Raw genomic sequence first — 20618 nt, 5'->3', positions numbered from 1 at the left:
CAACACCAGCAGTTTATCTTCCTATTAAAAACATCACTAAAATAAATTTATCACTTGAAGGCTGTATCTTCAAAGTGGCGGACTTCCTTGATATATAATCTAATCTTTCAAGCTCACCAAAGATTTCCGTCAAACTTCATTAATTGGCAAATCAGCTTCTGGAAGTCTGGATCTATTTGCAAGATCTACTTCCCTCCTGCTTCTTTTTTTCGCTCTCTAGTAAATGCTAAAAAACCTTTCAGAGTGCCACAGGGAGGAAACCGTGACGTTAAGGCTTTCAGATTTTGTTATCTCGTGAGTTGCGGTCTCGCTTTAAACTCCCTTCCAATGGCCTCCGCACCAAGATTTTAGTTCAATAATTTGAAGGATTATTGGCAGCTAAAATGAGGATTTGCAGCTCTTGAGTGAAAAACACTGTAAAAACAACTGTCAGTCTGATTTTGATGCTCAGGCCTGTACGCCTCTCCAGCAATATTTGAGTACTTTGATATGGTCACAGCTATGGTCTACACGAACGCTATTTCTGAAGTCGTAAAATATTCCACTGCTTCACATTTTTAAACAGTCCAGCTTAAAAAAAGAAAAAAAGAAAAAGAAAAAGCTTTTAAGCTTTTTAGCTTATAAAACTAAAAAGTAAATTAAGCTAAAAGGCATTGACAGCATTTCCTTTTTTCCCCCCTCATTGCACTCAGTGGAATAACAAATAATTAAAATGGTGACTAAGTTTATAACCCCTAACCAGTCCCATGGCCATGGCGATGATTTGGATCACAATCCAAAGCCTGGAGAGATTGAGGGTCTTTATTTCTCCAGCTGTGTAATGGGAGCTGAGACACAAAGGGATCCCCGCATCTCCCAAAAGGGAGTAAGATCTTGGTTTTGTCATGTTCAGACACTGCCACATAACTGGTCACAGAAATGTCCACGGACAGAATAAGTGGTTAAAAAAATAAAACAAAATTCCATTTTGCAGCTCGACCAGTATGAAAACTCAACATACCTGTGCAGACAGACATACAGACCATTACAAAAAACGTTTTGTACTCTCACACTCCATCTGCTGGTTCTGCAACTGTATTTAAGACATCAACATGATTTTTTTTTTTTTTTTTTTTTCCAAGCTGTGCTCATCTGGGTAACTTGGCAAGTGTTAAGCTAGAAGTCATGTTCATCTCAATATTTTAGAGTCCGCTGGGGGAAAATAAAATACTACAATATTTATGACAAAAATGTAAAACAAGTGAACACGTGAGGAACAAAACTGTTACTAAATGTCTTACAAATATCTCAGGGTTAAAAGCATTAGTACGAGGTTAAAAACGTAGTGCGCTCTTCCATTTGGCCCCTGCCTTGCTTTTGTGTTATATGTTAGTGCTTCCAAGAAAGCCAATTAACGTGCATTTTATTCTTTGAAACATTTAAAATTGGGCACTTCCAGTGTGTAAACCCTAAACGTCTCTTATTATTTGAGTGCCTTTCAACGCAGGCTTGTATACATTAAAAATACATTTAAAAGTGAAAGGCATTTATGTTTCAGCTGCCTTTGGAAAAGCAAAAAGAGAAACATAAGCAGGAAGCAGCGAGCAGTGTTTGTCCCAGGACAAAGATAGGATCATGACTATGCAAATCCATAGAGCTTAATAAATGCTTTGCAAGACTGAGTCTGTCATTTCGCTCCCAGGATGAGTTATGGGATATATTACACAGAAAAGGAAAACAGACACCTCCCTTCGGTCGCTCCTCGGAGGAAGTTCAATGCTTAACACATGTAACTGCAAGAATACACACATAGCATTATTCTTTCCAGTTTCCTCCCACTAACTGGGCTTTTCACACTCATATAAAGCAACATCTGGAAATGATCATCTCATCGCACCCTCAAAAAACCAACAGAAGCAGCAATAATATGGTAATAAGGGATGAAATTTTATGAAAGATGCCACTTAACTGAAGACTAAAAGACACCATGCAATTTGAATAAATTGCTTTTAGTAGGGGACTGAGTGACAATCAAGAAAAAATGCCTGGCCCGTTTTTGCAAATTGTGGGCCAGATTTTCAACGAGTGCAAAATGCTGACTTTGGCAAAGCAGTGCCAGTTCTGCCTAAGCGAGGGATATAGTCCTGCGAAGTCACATTTTTAGGACCACACTGGAGACACCCTTAATTAAAGATGCTGAAACAAAGCTACATAAGCAAAGAGAAAGAGGCTATTAAACACATCAAATATCTGCTTATTTTGCTTCTCTCCCTCCCTCCCTCCACAGTTTAAGTGAGCTGAAAAAGAAGAATCACACAAGTATCTGAACGCGTACAAAAAAACGCAAACATCATGTTGTGCACAAAGACGAGAACTCAGTTCCCTGATTAACTCAAGGTGGCTTGGTAACACAGAAGCTGACACAATTTTGGTTTAGGTTGTCTGTGCACCACTTGTGTCCAGGCTCCATCTAGAAGATCTGAAACCACTAACGTGGACCTGACTCTCCTATCAGTGACCTTGTACACAGCCTTCATGTAGGGTACCAGGGTGTACCAGGGTATTTCAAGTCAAAATACAGCCTGGAAAAACTGCAACAAGAGAAGAATCAAACTGGTTTGTATTCACCTAAAATTTCATTCAAAACCACTTTCACTTAGAAAAGTAGTGGGCACACCCCAGATGTTTAGCTGCCTCAAATCTACAGTGCCACTGAGTCAACCGGTGCTCAAGGATTTCTTCTGAGTTCAACAAAACTGAATGGAGTTTGTAGTTGCTGTTGGTTTGGGGTTTTTGTTTTGTTTTTCTCTTATCTCTCTTGAATTTTGAGTCTTCATGTTAGGAACACTCAGGCTATTTGGGATAGAACCTGGACAGAATTCAGGAGTCAAGAAATATAGGACAGTGTCCTAAATTCAGCTGGCATGAAAATAACTGCTAGGCAAGTCCATTTCTTTTGGAAGAAGTCATGAGGCCCCATCATTCACAAGAACTATTCTTCATGGCATGAAAGCCTAATGCCTTTATGAAAGTTGTCATCTTACTGACCAGCCTGCTCACTCAGAAAATAATGTTATATTCAAACCATATTATGGAAAGCCATTAAGCAGCAACACCGCCAAGCAGAAACTAGACTTCATCCTAATAAATAAAAATAAAAAACATTTCTGGATAACAAACTGCCTTTGCAGATAAAAAATAAATCCCTAGAATTTAAATCCATCATGAGCGAAATCCCTCTGGAAAAAAAATCCAGACCAAAGCACTATTAAGACTGCCTTTATATTCATAACTATATTTATGCAGACTAAGATAAGGGCAATCAATCCACATGCCTCAGGACAAAGAGTCAATCTTCTGCAGGGATCAGGATAAAGAAAATTCCTCACCATATGTACCATGGTTAAAGGCAACAGGGGACACGCTTTGCTAGACTCGGGAATTTTCAGGCTTTGGTCACTGCTAGAAACAAATACCGGATTTATGGCATGCTGATGTGCTCCAGCAGTAAATCTCAGCCTCTCCTCTGCTTTCCAACACATTGAATTTAGTGCCTGAACTTTGGATGGACCGTGGTCTCATGCCAAAGTAAGTATCTTCTCAGCTCCAACAACCTGTTTTTTTCAGAAGTCCTGTGTTCAGTCAGTCACCCAAAGTGCACCAAAACACCCTGCTTCCTCTTTTCACCATTTAATTATCCCCATTTCTCCTCCCAAATCCCTTCTGTTCCATATGGGTTGTCACTGATGTTATATCCCAAACAACATAGCTGCTTTTTTCAGTTATTTTCCAGTTACTAATTCATAGATCTAATCTATCCTCTGTTCTCTGAAAGGTATCTTTCCAATTTGACCATATTTCTACAGCCAATACATCCATAACTTGACAGTTCCTCAGAGACATCTTTTGCCTGGAACATCCCTACACATGCAACCAACTGCACCTCTGCAACTTGAAGAGCAACCAGAAATACACTTGTCTTGCTACAGAGCTCCATAGTTCCAACAGAAGCATTATCTATATTGTCCAGGAGGTCTGAGGGCACACAACATGGGCTAAACAGAAGTTGAGACCTGACAAAGAGAGGCAAGAAAAGTGCACGACTCCTACAGGCTCATAGCCACAAAATGCAGATCATCAATGCATGCTTCACCTTTTCTTTCAGCTGTTTTTAAAGCATAGATGCTGTCTTTCTACTCCATCAAAAATAAAGCAAGGAGGGGGAAAGAATAAAGCAGAAATCAAGATACGTTTGTTATTTATTTAATCAATTTGGCAGGGAAAGCATCTCCTCTCATGCAATGGGACTTAAGCTGTTGGGATGCGATACAGATGAAGCCCCTATCTTTCAACAATGCTACCAGGCTGTTTCCAAGCGCCAATTAGAGATCAAGGATTAAAAAGAAGGAGTATCATGGTTTTGTAACTCTACTCCTATCTCTCTAGCTGACATGCCAAAGCCTACTGAGGTGGAATGAAAACAGAGTTTCAATCATCGAGCTAAGCGGACAAAGTCACTAAAACGGGTACCAGTCCCACAGGCTTTGTGAGATCCACGTATCAAAACTCAGGCACAAGATGATGCCACTCTCAACAGCTCACCTGCAGCGCTCCCAGCTCTTGGGAATAAGCACTATCAAGAGAAGAACAACTGCATTTTATTGTGTTACACAAACCTTTGTTTCAGGGAATTTAGAAAGAGAGCAAAACTGAACGCTGCAGAGCCTTGTCTTATCACAGCTGAGAAAAGAAAGTCCTTCACAGTGTTTACCAACACAGAAAACAAACCCAGGTAAGGTTTTCCTTCACTGTTAATATCCTACAGGAAGCGTTTTTCAAAAGTAGGCGATCCTGCTAAAAAAGCATCTATTTTCCCAGTTGTCTACGTTTAAAGTTATAGAAGACAGTGGAGCTAAGAGGTAAAATGCAACTAATGTTAATAGCAAAATGAATGTATGTTCCAGGACAAGGCTTAGAGTAATTCCAACTTAAATTAGTCTGTGAAATCAGTGACTCTAATAATACCTACACATCAGTTGTAAAGAAGTCTCAATTTACTTGCCATTTGTGTTATACTTTGACTCATAGATCAGAATTTTTTTCTTTTATTTTCCTAAGCTTGAAAAAACGAAGGCAGCAGTGTAAAAACTCTTAATCTTATTTTTCAACATTAATATGTAAATGTTTCCTATTTAATGGAAGCTATCCCCTTAAAATAAAATCAGAAGTATTTTTGAACCTGTTGTAACAACTGATACTAACTCAGCGCACGAAGTAACCTTCTGGTTGTTCAGTTTGTGCATTTCATAGCAGTACACAACTATCTCCTTTTTCCAACATTTGTAACAGAGCAACAGACAAAAACATTTCTAAAAAATGTAGTTTTAAAATGACAAAAAAAAATGGCAAAAGCTGCTTACTATTAAACTTCACAAGATTTCATAGCAACCAAGTGCTTTTTAACAATAAAGGAAAAGGTTTTCCAACTACTTTGCGGTACCATATCAAACTTTTAATATACAGATTATTTGCATTTATATCAGCTACTTTATCCCAACTATTTTTAAAAGGAGTATTGAATTCAGCCACATCGCTCAAGACTAACTTTTATTTCCCTAGGCCAAGAATGAAACTGAGTATTGATCTTGACAGCTGCTCCCTTCTCCAGGAGCTGGGATCACACCTTCTGCTGAACAACCCAGTCTCTATCAGAGATAGGTTGCATGTGATCCCTGTGAAAATTCTTGTATGAGGACAAACTTCCTATTTTTATAAGCTTGTTCTATTAAGAATCATTGCCACACCTTTTTGAGGGCAGGGGAGATTATGGGGTTTCTCAGGACTTTTTCTCCCCTCCCATTCCTTAACCAAGCAACTCTCCACTCAAACTGGAAAGTTTCCTTCTTCCAAGCCTCAAGGTCACAAATCTGTCCTCCTCTTATGAATCATCTATTGTCATCACCCAAAAAGGCAGAGAAGTTAATGTTCTAGAGAGCTTTTCCACATAGTATTTCAACTACATCTAAATATTATTTTTTAAAAAAGTCTTATCTCCGTCCCTTTACTTGTATTCATTTAAATGCTACTCTTTGGTCTTGCTTTTCATGCAAGTCCATCCCACTAGCAGGCAAATACTTTTTCAGATGAGTTCCCACCCACCCCCAACAACGACCTCATTTGCAAGGTCTTCCCCCTTCTCTTTCCCATCCACCAGAGGAAAAAAGGCCTTTTCCCTTATTCTCCCTTTCTGTGGCAAGTGGAGAAAGAAAAGAAGCAGGGCAATAGTAAACAAGCACAGAGAAGAAAAGTCCTAAGCTTCCCAAAGCACACTCTTTTGAACGAAGCCCATGCCACCAGGATTTTAAAGAGCTCTGTTTAACTATTGAAAACAGCTGAAAAAAACCCCAAATCAAACCACAATCAGACCACCAGTGCTGAACTACTAGGCACTACTGGGAACTGTGTTCAAACATACCATTCTGATTCTGTTATCTGCCCCCAGCCTGTTATTTTGGGGGTAAAAGCTAATATTTTATACCTTCCTTTCCTTTAACCACCCGTCAACCCTGAGTCTGGTCTTAACCTCAAGCAGTCTTTCTCTTTTCCCCACTCCCTGCTGACCAGCTCTTCCCTCTGACTGACAAGTTTACTGGTTTATGCCTCAGGGCTATTTCATACTCCTGTCCCAAGTCACAACCCATCACAGCCCATGAAAAAACCACACAAACACAAAACCCACAACAACAACAACAACAATCATTCATTTACAAAAGCAGAGTTCGCCGTGTTTTCTGGCCGTTGGCTTATCCTGGAAGGAGGGAAGCTGGGGCTTAATTTTCAGCATCATTTCTAAAGATCAAATATAAACAAAGTCTTGTAATGCTGTCCTGTAGAAAACCAAAAGCATCACCAGTGGGATAATGGATGCCTGGGCACATCCTGTTTATAGAAATTTAGATAGATATTATCCAGTTTAATAAAACTTCTTCGTGCTCGTTTAGAGCAAGACCTTTCATAATTAGTTATTATGGGATTTATATAATGAAAAACTTTAAAAAGTGCATGTAAATAACTTCCGTTTGCTCTGATCAAAAATCTGAAAATCATGAATGATCTTGGCAAGAGTTGCACCACGGTGCAACGACTTTCTAAGCTCATGCTGAGCCTTTCCGGTCATGCTCAGTCTGACACTCAAGAAACTCACAGCAGACAACTGCAACATCGTAAATGAGCTTCTGTTGCTTGATGTGAGGTGGAAGAAAAGCATGATCTTTCCCAAATCCTGTTCTAACTTAGAGATGAATATTAAAAATTAGAATCTCATTGCAAACGTGTGCCTAAATTGAAGGCTATGCCAGTAGTTACTGGGACTCCCCAGCACCCAAGTGTACAACAGCTATGGGAAAGGGCACTAAAGAGATTATTGAGTAAATGGAACATTTGACTTCTCACTGCTGGAAGGCTGCAGACATCTTCTCTTTATGGTTTCACCGATTTCTTGCAATTTATAGAAGTAAATACATCTTCTCCAGTATAGGTGATATTCTCTACTATTACTTTTGCAGTCAATTTTGTTATCTTTATTAGTGGACCTAATAAACACAGCACCAACACTAAACAGTCCAGTGAAACAGGACTACTCCAGTCATCTACCGATTGCATACAAACATGTAGGAGTTTGGTACTTCCCTCTTGCTAAGAAAAAGTAATGACAAAGAAAAGAACCAAAAAATTCACTTGGAAAAAGCAGCATCACTCATCCTTCAACATTTTTTAAAAAAAAACCTCAATTTTCATTGATGTCATTCGTTAGGTACTCTTAAGAAAAATCAAGGAAGTAGTGCTGTTTCCTCAGTTCAACACATTTTTGAAAATCTCTACTGCGGACGTTTCATGTAATTATGCTCGAAAAAGGGTGTTTTGAAGGAGTTGCACAATATATGGAAATTGGAATAATGAGTAGTGCATTCTCAACTACCATTTAAGTTGGCATTTTGTGAAAGTGTACACCTTTAAACGTTGAGTAAGTACCTCCCTTCCTTTGAGTCCATGCTTTGATCAAGATCATTACGATTTCTCCCACCCAATGCCCTGAACAAAACATAAATGCCATCACCATCAATCTCAACAAGTTCCGTATGACAACTAACATTAATAGAATGACCTTCTCCAGTTAGATTTTCATTAGTAAATTAGGATGGAAAATTGTGAGTGGCACAGCTCAGCCAATTCGAACAAATTATCTACGTCATCCTTCATGCTGTCAGCCGACACCTGTGCTGAGCAAGGAAACTCAGCAATTTGGGATCCAGTAGAAGACGTCATTAAGCACAAAGCCAACAGCCTTTTTTTCTACCCAGGAATTCAACTAAAGCAAGCATTCTTTACAGGTAACACAGAAAAGTTGGCAAGCTTGGCTGCTGCAGAGTGTGCCTGCAAAGTCACAATGAATGAACTACAAATCAAATCTCAGCATGTCGTATTTCCATATGCAAATGCACAGCCCCAAGTCAAGCCTGCAGTTATTTCTGCTGAGGGTTACAGAGTTTGACCACACCAGTGAAGAAGACAGCCAAAAGATGAGTAGCAGAGCATGCGCCAATTTCCCAAATACACCAGGACATCATCCATGTCACTTCATGCTTTCCACCTAGCTGCAGAAAAGTCTCCGAACATCTGTCTTCTACCAATAGACAAGTGCTGAATATAGCGAACACCTACATGCCAGATCCTCATGCTCAGATTTCTTTTTTTCTAACTAATTCTTCTCAAAGAGGTACCAAACATCCACTGCTTTACAACCTGTATGAAGAAGGAAAGGCAGTAAGGATGTGCCCCTCCTGCCCCACAACACACTCAACCTGCCAGGCTTCCCCTCCCAGTAGAGAAAGAGGATGCTGCTGGGAACGCTCACGCTGTGACAGTGGGTGAGGAACACTAACATCACACTGGTTAATCCCATCCCAGGACGGCATTTGGCTGCTCTTGATGCGTTCTTCACACTTCAGACTTGCTATTTGGTCAGAAAGAGCAAATGGAACCAGAATGCTTTGGTATAAGCTCTCCACTACTTAAACCCACTTCTCCACTAATTTGTGGAGAGAGAAGAAAGGTTGCAAAAAAAGGAGAGCAGCCTTTTAGCCTCTGTCCTTTGATCACACCACAGGAAGGACTTTGCAAAAATTACAAAAATGCAAGCCTTGAGAAGAGAGTTGTGTGGTGGAAAAAACCCGCTAGGGTAGAAAACTGCTTTTGTTCATCCCCTTGCAAGGCACGGAGCTTGATTTCCCATAATGACTAATGATTAATGTATGAAAACAGGACGAATAGCCAACATATCTGAAACATGAGAAACATGATCCTTCAGTTTTTCTTGGAAAGGCCAACATGGCTTAGAAAGAAGATAGACTTTTCCTGTCCCTGGATGAAAATTGGACTATTCTAATATGAAAGACAAAGGGAAGAGGCTGCACGATGTTTGAAAAGGTTTCTTTGTCAGAAGTGAGAAGAAGCAGCAGTTCCATCAAACGGAATACAAAAATGTATTTTAAAAACTAAACACCACACTGCACTCATAGATTGACAGCACTGCCAATTTCTTAATAACCAATGCTGAACCATTTACCCAAGAAAAACATCTATTTTGTTATACACTTACAGAGTGAAAATTCTCTAATAGACTAGTCTTAAAAACAATTTGCTTACTACTGGAGAATTGGTTGGAAAACTCTCATCTGCTTGCCCATTTCAACAGAAAGCACTCATACACTGTAGCAGAAAGTTTGGCAAGCACGCTGCATGCACAAAACCAACAGTTTCTCAAACACATCCCTATGGAATAAAAAAGTAAAATATTCCAGGATATATCAAAATTCATAATGTCAATTCAGATTACTGACAAAGCACACCTACAAGAAGGATGTGGGGAAGACCGTTTCTTAATGTGTTAGTAAGCAAACCAAAACATCTGTGCCGTGTTGTAAAGCAGTAGAAACCCTACCTGCACATTTTGTTCGTGTTGTGAGCGGTGGTCCAGGGGGCCCTGTCCCTCCTTCTCCAGGGCGAGTGAGCAGCACTCTGATCTCATACTCCACATCAGGATCCAAATGCCACAGTTTGTAATTAGGAGAGTCTACAATGTGCGTTTCCGCCCAGTTCCCAGTGGTCGTCCGATACTCCACCTCTTTCAAGATGATGGGCCCATCTCCAATGATGGAGTTGGCATTGGGTTTGATCCATAGGTACGTGGCTCCGACAGCCAGCAGCTCAGGAGGGGCAATAGGAGTTGGGGGTTCTGTAGACAAAAGCAAATCATGACAGGTCTGAGACAATTTTGTCAAAAGGATCAAATTTCCACTACGTATCCGTCTAGCAAGGCCATCTCAAAATCTTATGTAACACAGGCACAGTTTCTGCTGTCATTTACCAAATCTTTTGTAAGAATTTAATCTGATACTAAAAATAATTTGGCTTCTGTTATTTGCACTAAAAACTCAGCCCCCACACACTGGGGGTAATACTACCAAGTCAGAAACACCTGCAAAAACACAGCAAAACCACAAAGCAACTTCTGTTCAAAATAAAATCCAAAATTTGTCACTTCTAAAAGATCAGGTTTATACTTAATCCCTCCTTTAAGCATATGAGCAATAGCAGTCAACATGATATTGGAGGGTGCAGGGGGAAAGAAGTCTTAAATAAGGAAAATTTGAGTGCACTTAGCATATACCATGTATAAAAAGGCTCCAGTACAACAGCCTCTCCTCCCGCCGTGACCCGACGTGGGAGAACATCACCATCATTGACCATGGTATCGTTCAACCAAAGCGTAATGCTTAACATGACACAATTAGCAATGAACGGAAACTCAAATGACTTGCTCGTTTTGTGATTTTTTACCAAGCAAAAGAAAGGTTAAAAATAGGATCTATTTTTTAATCAAAGCACTAGCTGTGCGTCTGAGAAAGTACTAGCGAATTTAAACCCTAGGGATCTTCCCACGGTCAATGGTATCAGTAGTCAGGATGCTGCTAGAACGGACTAAGTGAGGCTCTAGGTAACTCAGAACTAAAAAAACCTCTTAAGGCACCAGTGAATCAACACCTCCTGTCACGTCTGATTGCAAAGTTTGCTTAACTTCATGAGCAAAGGTACTCAAAGCCTGCATGAGACCTGGAGGGTGCCTAGGTGTCTGAAAGCATCATGAGGAGGCAGGAACCCAGCCGCTGAGTATCACCTCTGTGATAAAAAGAAAAGCAAACCAATAAAAGACACCTCAGCAGCACCCTTTGATGAAAGCTACAAAAAGAGTCTACAGGGCCCTGGCTGCCTGCCTGATGGTTATTCCCGCCCCCTCCATCAGCGTATAAATAACACTTGCATATTGGAAGCTGCACGAATAGTGTTTGCCTTGTGGTTTTGAAAACCTGAGCTGAACTCCGTAAGATTATGAGCGATTCCTTTAATCTCATCCAGCTTTCCCTCTGTCACACTCTAACGTGGTTTGCCCCTCAGCCCAGAGGACACAAACACTATTCTCTTCTGGAAATGAGATGACGAGAAGGACGTCTCTGTCTCAGAGAAAGAAACCTATAAATGTGACAGTATGATGTCAATTTTAGAGTTCTGTGGAAGTTATTCTAAACACCTCTTAAAGGTGGTTCCTCAAAGAACCCAGAGAACTGGAAGAATCGAGGACCCACAGAAATATGGAATAAAGGAGTCACAGCACCCCATGATGGGAGGAAGACAGGACTTTCCCCTCTGGAGAAGTCTTGCAGGTTAACATCTGCTCAGTGAAGAGAAACAAATGCACAGAAACCATTATTCTACAAAATGATCTACTGAAATCATAGAATCATAGAATGGCACAGGCTGGAAGGAACCTCAGAGATCATCTAATCCAACCTCCCTGTCATGGGCAGGGACGCCTCTCAACTAGATCAGGCTACTCAAGGCTCCGTCCAACTTGGCCTTGAACACGTTGTTCATTTCCTCTGGCCATCTCCTCGAAACTGGCTGTAGTTGTGCACTGCACCTCTGGAAAAAGAGCCTTCTGAATTGTAATTGTAGCAGGTATCCAACAGGGACAAAAACTAGTGTCACCAGGTAAGTTTTTTGGGGAATGTTTGTTCCTGCTTTTATATTACACTGTTCCCCTAACTCCTGCCAGAATCTATTTCTGCTATGAAATGACAGGCTGATTATGTTTTGACTTAGTAAGGTTATTTCTCCAAGAAATTTGTTTTCAGGAAACGCATGTAGATACATTTTCATTAAAAATCAAATTATTACAAATTACAAACAGTTTATTACTTGGTTTTGGTGCAAGACAATTAAAAGACAGACTAAGTGATTTTTATTCCCAATGCAGAAATGACATCCAACAAGTCACATCTCAGCTGAACACAAGACAAATGAAATATTAAACTCCGTTCTCCTGGGCTGTAGACTTCAATAGCAACATGATCCAGGTTCCTGTCGGATTTGATTGCAAGTTAGAAGACATTTACAGGACTGAGCTTAATTAACAGAGCAGTTTGTCCTGCTAAACAGACATGAAAGTCTCGACTAGCAAGTTTAGAAAGTACTATTGTCTCACTGATTTAACTTAAGAAGACATCCAGCATTACTGTCTTCTCTCCTCACTTTAGGCCAAATCTAAACCTCTTCCTTTCTCCCTCCCCCTGCAAAAAAAGTGATGGTGGTTTTCCCTTTACCTATCCCGTTAATTTTCCCCTTTCTAAATCCCATTTGAAAGACAGGTGCTACAGAATATTAAAAAAATAGGAGTTTAAACTGTTGCTCTCATTTTCCAACTTTAAGAAACTAAGATGAGCAGCATTACAGCAGTTATTCAAGGCTCGGTCCCACCTCACTGAAAATAACAGGTTCTTTCCTACTGGCACCAACTGGACAAGAAGCAATTTTTTAAATAGCGCTCTGTGCCAAATTACTGCAAGTGATCTAAACAAGTTACCCATTATTTAGCAAAACTAGCACATAAATTAGGACCATTTTTTGGCCTCTGTAACTAAACACACTTGTCAGTTACAGATGACCAGCCTGATGTTATGAGCTCACTATTTTAATTAAAATCTCTGTGTGATCTTGACTAAATAAACATGGTGACAGATTGGCCTTGTACACATGTAATTGTGATCATCTGTATTTTAAGCCCCATTTGATCCAGACAGTATTTTATATTGCAAGCTTTGCCTAGCCTGTTGATGCCTTTCAGCCATCCTCTCTCCTCCTCCAGGCACATAGAAGCCACAGGCTCCCCAGCAATGAGGACAGCAGGAACTGGATTGCTGCAACTGGAACAGTATCTAGCCTGAATCCCAGACTCAACGACACTGAAAAACGTGGTTCCCAGGTGCCCTCTCTCAAGGAAACAAAAGACCTATGTAGTACAAGCTCAGAAAGGGAGTTATTGAACATGAGTAAGTTTTATTGCATGTGCAAACACTAGCTGTGCAGAAACAAAGGGAATTTGGAGCATGCCTTTCTCCTCCCATTAGAAAAGAAATACAGCTGTGGTCTACAGCTAAGAAGGCTGAAGGCTGTTAGGGTTTTAATATGATAGAAAGTTTAATAGTGTACAGAGTGTGAGAAAACAGAACAAACATGAAGGATCAAAAAAGACCAACCAGAATCATGGAATCTCTCAAGTTGGAAAGGACCCATAAGGACCATCAAAGTCCAACTCATTGCTCCTCACAGGACTGCCTAAAACGGAACCATATGATGAAAAGTCTCGTTCAGACACTCCTAGAACTCTGACAGGTTTGGTGCCATGAGTACTGTATTTTCCAACTATTGTGGAAAACATATGTATTTTACTCTTTGGCAACTGCTCCTGAGTGTTTCTACTCTACTACTGGAATGTTTCTCTATGTGATTTTTCTAAGCATGGCAAATCTAAGCAATTGTTAGATGATGGAAGAAAAATAGGCTCCATGAATCCTTCAGATGCAACTGGGAAGACTGAAAATTTAGAGAACCGCCCCCCCCCCAACTGTTATCGCTGTCTCCTGTGAAATAATCCATAAGAAAAAGGCATTACAGAAAATTTTTATTTTAGCTGGATAAACCTCTTAAGCTATGGATTTCATATAAGTGAAGAAAACTAATTTTTTTGAAAATTCCTTCTTCTTTGTTCACAATAAGACCATCCAATAAAACACACAGCCAAGGAGACCACGAACTCCCATTTGCATGGGATGGCTTACGGACGGTTTTAGACAGAAAGAACCCCTAATGCTGCAAAACACTAGTGTATCACAAAGTTCAATGATTCTGTTTCGGACGTGCTAACCTGTACTCTTATTTTGCTACTGAATAATCACACCAACACGTGAAATTCCTGACACGACACACTCAAACACTGAAATAAGCTCTCAACTTAGGACTGAAAAAAACGAGAAAACAAAACCAGAGAGGACCCAGAAAAGGCTGACGTGCCTGTAAAACAGTGGAGGAAAGCAGGTTTGTACCCGGCTGGGCCACCCAGTCTGTACCTTTCACACTGTTTGATGACCCTGTAAAGTCATTCCAAACATCAGCCGTGCACTCCCCATGCACAGCCAGACCTCCAGAGCCGCGGGGAGATAGTTGTAACGCACACACCCAGCCCTGCTTTGCTTTCTCACGTGCATATGACATACAGCACAGGTTCTAAAAATAAGATCAGAAGAGACAGTGGTTTCATTCTCTGGTGTTTGAAGAGGTAGGGATGGGAGCTGCTATCAAAAGACATTTGCCTGACAAGCAAGATCTGTGTTTTCAAACATGACACTGCTTATTCCTCTACTAATGGGAATTGTAAGCTTTTCTCACAGCGTCCTAAATGAGCAGCTGTGGACTGTGCTTGCCAAATGGATAAGGATGGGACTGAAAGGCAAGGAAACCAAATTTCAAGCTTCTCAGAACTTTTCAAAGCAAAAAATACAGAATAAAGCATATATGCATAGTTCCCAAACGATAGTCACAGGCTATTACAAATTTAAAAGCTATTGAGAACATAGGTACTTAAATTTGCACTTAAGAAGGCAAATCCAGCTCTTCTAAGAAAAAATGGAACCAAATTAAAAAGTCTTTGTTTCGATTTTTTGCCCCTTCATCATTTAAGCAGAATTTGTCACCTTTGCACAACTTTTTGCTGGCTATTAGTGACTCACTTGTCTGTCTGAGCAGCATCCATGAGTATCCTTTCTAGTTTTACACCACAGCAATAAGCAGCCTGAGCTCTGAACGACAGTATTTATATTGGCATTGCTTATTAGCACACTTCCTGCTACTGTAATAAATGGAGCAGTTGAATTTTGTTTTCCAGTGATTGTCCAAACTTCCAGTTCCATTTATTGCACAAAGAAACTGCACAAGGATTTTACAATATTTAGCACAAGACTACTTCACCGCACTGACAGACACTGTACTAATAGTTTTTTGTCTACAAGAGAGACGTTCAGGTCTGTATAACAGTAATGTCACAGGCTGACAGCAGTGGCATAGGTCAACTGTGTTGGAAGAGCGTGCCAGTAGCACTAACAGAGCGATTCATTAATTCATCTAGATGGGTAAATTGCACCAGCAAGTGATATAGTCTATTCCCAAAAAAAAGTACCCAGAACCAATTTTGAAATCAACAATTTTGAATATTTAATTAAAGCCAAAATCCATGAACGTGAGAGAAAAGGAATATTTAAGATTTCTACAGCCTATAGAACAAGGGGCAATGGTTTCACAGATTTACACATTTATAGGTGCAAAAGGCTTTACTGTTGGTTTTGCATCCCATTATGGAACAGAACAGGCCCAGCTGACAAACATCACCTTTACACAGCAGAGTTTCACCTCTCATCTCCCATGAGCATTCCCATACTATGTAATGCAGCCCTGTGGATATGTAGGTCTCTTCTTGCCCCTGTTGAGGTCAACACTGTATTCATCCTCATGAACCATCAGCCACAGGATGCTTACGTGCTTTGTAATCAAAGACTGACAGACAAAAATGGAAATTTACCCTTTTAGCTCATGGCAGGTTGGTTAATTAGCTAAAGATCTAGGAGGTTAGAGCAGTAACTGGGAGGCTGCATTTAGACACTGCTATATCGTTCTATGAATTAGCAAATTGAGTGTCAGCACTCTCCATTTGATGCTTCTTCCCAACACAGAACTTATTGTCACGGTGGTAAGTAACTTTAGTATTCTATGATATAAAATACTCATTTGCCACAGCATGACATGTGCTTTTTTCCCCTCACTTTTCCCTTAAGAGCTAATGCTTCTGTCTACAAGGGACTTGTCATACGTTTCATGTATAAGAAGTGGGGAGAAAATAAAAACGATCCAGAAAGATGTGAAAAAACGGAGCAAAGTAGTCAAAGAGGCAGCACAACAGCAATGGAAAACAAGAGATGAGCAGATGGAAGGCAACTTTTCTTCACATGGATACACAACAGTAATGCTTACAAGAGTTTCTATAAAGCAGCAGAAAACATCTTAACCCTTTCATAAAAGCACTGCAGTCACTATGCAAGACAGTTGGAACGAACCCTGGTTGAAGAAAGTTCATCTGTATCAGCATCATCTTATTAAACAAAAATTTACAAAGTCGCCCTGAGGCCAGGAAGAGTTGGTACAGGCCCACTGCCTCCTACCAACTCCTCCAATTGTGTTATAGGTTGAAGTAGAGGGGCACCAAGATGGAATTAGAGTAGCATGCATCATTAGCATTTCACTCTATTTGTGTCTCAGATGCTTAGCCCGAATCCCGCCAGAGCCTCGGAGGATGCTTTCATTCTCTAATAAAGAAGAAAATAGCATCGGATTAGGTGAACAGTATCTCATTTCCTAGTGTAAATTAAGTGAATTAGATAGAAGACTCTGTGCTCTAATTGTAAAGCTTATTACAAGAACTCACATAGATGAGAACTGAATGCTTCTCTTTGAGTCATCATTTGTACTGTAAAAGAGGGGAAAAAAGGTGACTATGCACTGTCCCATGGCTCCCGAATCACTCAGTATTGATCCATCAGAGTCTCCAGTACTACAGCAAAACACACTGGTAAGTCTCACGTGCACTGAGAGTGCTGGAAGGCAACTTTTCTTCCCATGGATAGGAGTGCTACCCTGTGCAGTGCACAGGTAGTCTCTCTAGGTAGTTCTAAGAATGACAAGCTCCTCAGGGTTGGGAATCATGGACAATTAACTCTCATTTTCAAAGGGCATGTAATTTTCTGAGTTTTTCGACTGCAAAATAGCTACAAAATGACATCATGAACAAGAGTAGTAGTATGCTTCTCGTTGCTTAAAGAATGGCATTGTGATGGAATGTCATTCTGTTTACAGAGATCTTTCATGAACCACGAGAGGCCTAACACAGACTTTGGTGCATGAAGAAGTTACGTACCCAACAAGTCGATAGATGACAAATACTTTTGTAGCTTTGATACTTTCAAGCCTGTACTAGTGATCTCAGGTCCCCTTTTCTAGTCAATGGAGAGAAATGGACAATTTCAGAGAACGCACGACTCATCTTAAGGTACATATCCAAGACAGATAAAATTAATTGCTCCCTGACCCCTTCCTCTTTTGACTGGTATTAAAATTCAGGTGAGCTGCATTTTACCTTCTCACTCTTATTTTGTCAGTGCCTGACCTTCAGTGTCAAATACAGCCAGGTATCAGACCAGTCAGCCTATTAAGGGGGAAGGCACAAAGCAAGCTGTGCAAAGAACTGCTCGGCAAGAAATAATACTGAGCACCTGCACGCGCTTTGAATGCTCTCTGAACGCCCTCATTCAGGTCAGCAGAACTCAGGAGCTGCAGTCTAAAACCATCACATGAAGACAAATGATTATGCTTTTCTCTGGAAAAGCTGAGTACAACTCACTTTCCTTTTGTATATGCAGCCAGAGCATGCACTGGTGACAGTGATGCCCTTTGATTTAATAATTCAATACTTAGAGTGCTTGTCAAAGAAAGAATTTCATTCTCTTACTAAAACCGTTCTGAGGCTGGAGCATTTCAGCCCCGTCTGTTGAGATTGTGCCACACACAGAAAAAAGGTTCAGTTTTCATTCCACCAAGAAACCAGTAAAAATAAAAAGACCATGATTTTCTCTAACCAGCATCTAACTGCTCCATTTTTCTCCTCCAGGAGCACGTCCAGTGTGCTTGAACCAAGTCCTGTTCTCCAAACTCATCTTGATGTATTTTCTTCACACAACAATTAGTAGTTTAAATTTTTTTTCTACTTCCCTCATTTCTTGGAGAGTGCCCTTGATGACAGATGTATCAGATATTTGTTGACTAACATTTCATATAAGTCTTGAAACTACCTACAAAATAAACCAACGTAGAGTTTAACATAAGACACATATCTGAAGGCAGTAATTACAAAAGTACCACAAGGTTTGAGAACTGAGCATCAGCTCTCCTTCAAAGAGGGAGATGAAAATACAGCAGCTTTCCAGAAACTTTGGTGAAAATATACTGATTTCTGCACCAGAAACTGCTGCAACCGTGCATGTATCAGCAGTCATTCAAGTTGCAGGTTACTCCTGACCCTGTGTCTGAGTTCTCTCTTTGCCCTGCATGAGAAATCCCAGGGCCACCACAATCCGTGAACATTTACACTCCACGCTGCTCCCTTTAACAGCCAATTCTGCAACACCGCATCAGTCTGTGGGACGCTCTGCTTTCCAATGGCTTCGCCAAGTCCATACAAAGATAAGTAAATCTGCATTCCCATCCTATCAAAGAGAAGGTTCTCTTCACCAGTCAGTAGTCAGGGCCAGCTCTAGCTCCCTCTCATGTTTCCAACTCCATGGACTATTTAAGCTCATCTATCGTGTTATTAAATCTATTTCAGCTTTCTGCATGAACAAGCTTCTCATCTCCCATAGGGACTGGAAACGTAAACTCAACAAGCACCAAAAAAAGTAGAAAAGTGGGAATAAACACATAAACCATGAAACATGTAATTTCAGGTCAACTCAAGTTCAAGCAGCTTCATCAGTTGCTATGCTACCAGCTTATGATGGTGGGAAAGGATGAAGGCAACAAGATTTTATAGCTTTATCTGTAGAAGCTATTTAGCAACTTTTGCTTTCTGGCACATCTCTGCTCGCAGAACGAAGGATCGTTAGTCTCTAAGCTGCTGAAATGGCAAGTGACTGGAGGTATTGACTACCATGAAGCAGCATGGAATAGTTTGTCTGGATTGATTAAGTAGCTTAATCCATAGCAACCTGCTAGGTCTGCAGGAAAAGTCTGCGGCAGGATTCTTCGTTTCATTTAACGTGGAGAATTAGACATCCCACTGCCCATTACCACCCTGTCCACCACCTAAAGACGTGCAGAACAGATGAGGAATGCTAAGGAGAACTGAGGCAACAGCCAGGCTGGAGTTTAAACATGACAGACCACCACGGTGGACACTTGTAAACTCAACACCACCATTCTGCTGTTGCACACAGTTAATTCACACAACATACTGGTAAAGCAAGTATGAGTATGTTGGTTTATAACTGGAAATAATGATCAATGGACGTCTGCAGGGCCAGAGACTGAATGTAGTCTTGTGTTCCAGCCTAAAGACTTTATGACCCTCTACAAAGGAGCGCATGCCAGGCTTGACAAACAAATTTAGGGTCTTTCAGCTCATAAAGCAAAATGTTCTCATTTAAGCATTTACTTTCTCATGACAGATCTGTGAAAAAGACTAATCACATTTGACCATACGGAGGCAAGTCAAACCTGACACAGCCTTTAAAGACCCAATGCTGTAACAGTACATAGCAAATATGTCAACAGGCATCTGGTGGAGCCACCGTGGTGGAGATACACCACTAAAGCAGCACCCTAGGAACTTTTCAAACAGTGTACCTGTACCACGTGAAGCAGTATTGAACAAATTATCCAGGCGTCTAAGCCTCAGAGTGGATGGCCACCTGGGTGCAGGGTTTCTTCCTGAGGAAGAACACAGTTCAGATCTCAGTATTCATATGAAACGTGGATGAATCAGAACTGACTAATTTTCAAAGGCACTTTGTTGAGTGCTCATTTTAAGAAGCTGCTCCTCATGTCTTAACTGACTGAAATGACACACTTGGGCAGACTGTGAGGAACATGGTTTAGCGCAAGACAAGGGCAGGATTTGCTGTTATCACAGCTATATTTCATTCAAATTAAAGTTTTTTCTCTTTACATCTTTCACTGGGAGTAAACATAGATGTACACCCTAGGAAACTTAAAGCAACTACTTGAATAGCCGGATATCAATGATATTTAAATATTCCTTATGCAGATCCCAAAACATTCACAATAACACCTACGTAAATTGTACTATGGTTTACACGTAAAGTAGCACTTTTCATGCCTGAAATTCAGCACAGAGATTAATCTTTCCACTACTTCTGCAACAAAGCGTGTAGAGGAGCCAAGTTCCTGCCAATAACTGTTCTGCTGCCACTAGGGCCACACTGCTTGTACAGCTATGCGAGCAATCTAATCATTCATTAAAATGTCAGTATGGCAAGAATCTTGGCTTCTGGTGGCAAAAAGAATCACATCGTCTAGCAAGACAAACATTAGGAAGAACAACTTGAAGTTTCATGGTAATTTCCAGA

At 40.5% G+C, this 20618-nt stretch overlaps 1 protein-coding gene across 3 annotated transcripts in view; it reads right to left on the bottom strand.

The window, feature by feature from the left end:
* The window catches only part of PTPRT (protein tyrosine phosphatase receptor type T), a 461775-nt gene that overhangs the window by 217369 nt on the left and 223788 nt on the right, over positions 1-20618 (bottom strand). For all 3 annotated transcript variants that reach the window (XM_086623021.1, XM_086623022.1, XM_086623023.1), the window contains exon 7: positions 9980-10273. In XM_086623021.1, the coding sequence (XP_086479147.1) occupies positions 9980-10273 (294 nt within the window). The remainder of the gene's footprint in view (positions 1-9979; positions 10274-20618) is intronic.

This window comes from Tauraco erythrolophus, chromosome 18 (assembly GCF_009769465.1).
Source record: "Tauraco erythrolophus isolate bTauEry1 chromosome 18, bTauEry1.pri, whole genome shotgun sequence".
NCBI classification, from domain to species: domain Eukaryota; kingdom Metazoa; phylum Chordata; class Aves; order Musophagiformes; family Musophagidae; genus Tauraco; species Tauraco erythrolophus.
The sequence above is the reverse complement of the archived record's forward strand: the minus strand, read 5'-3'. Positions and strand labels throughout refer to the sequence as shown.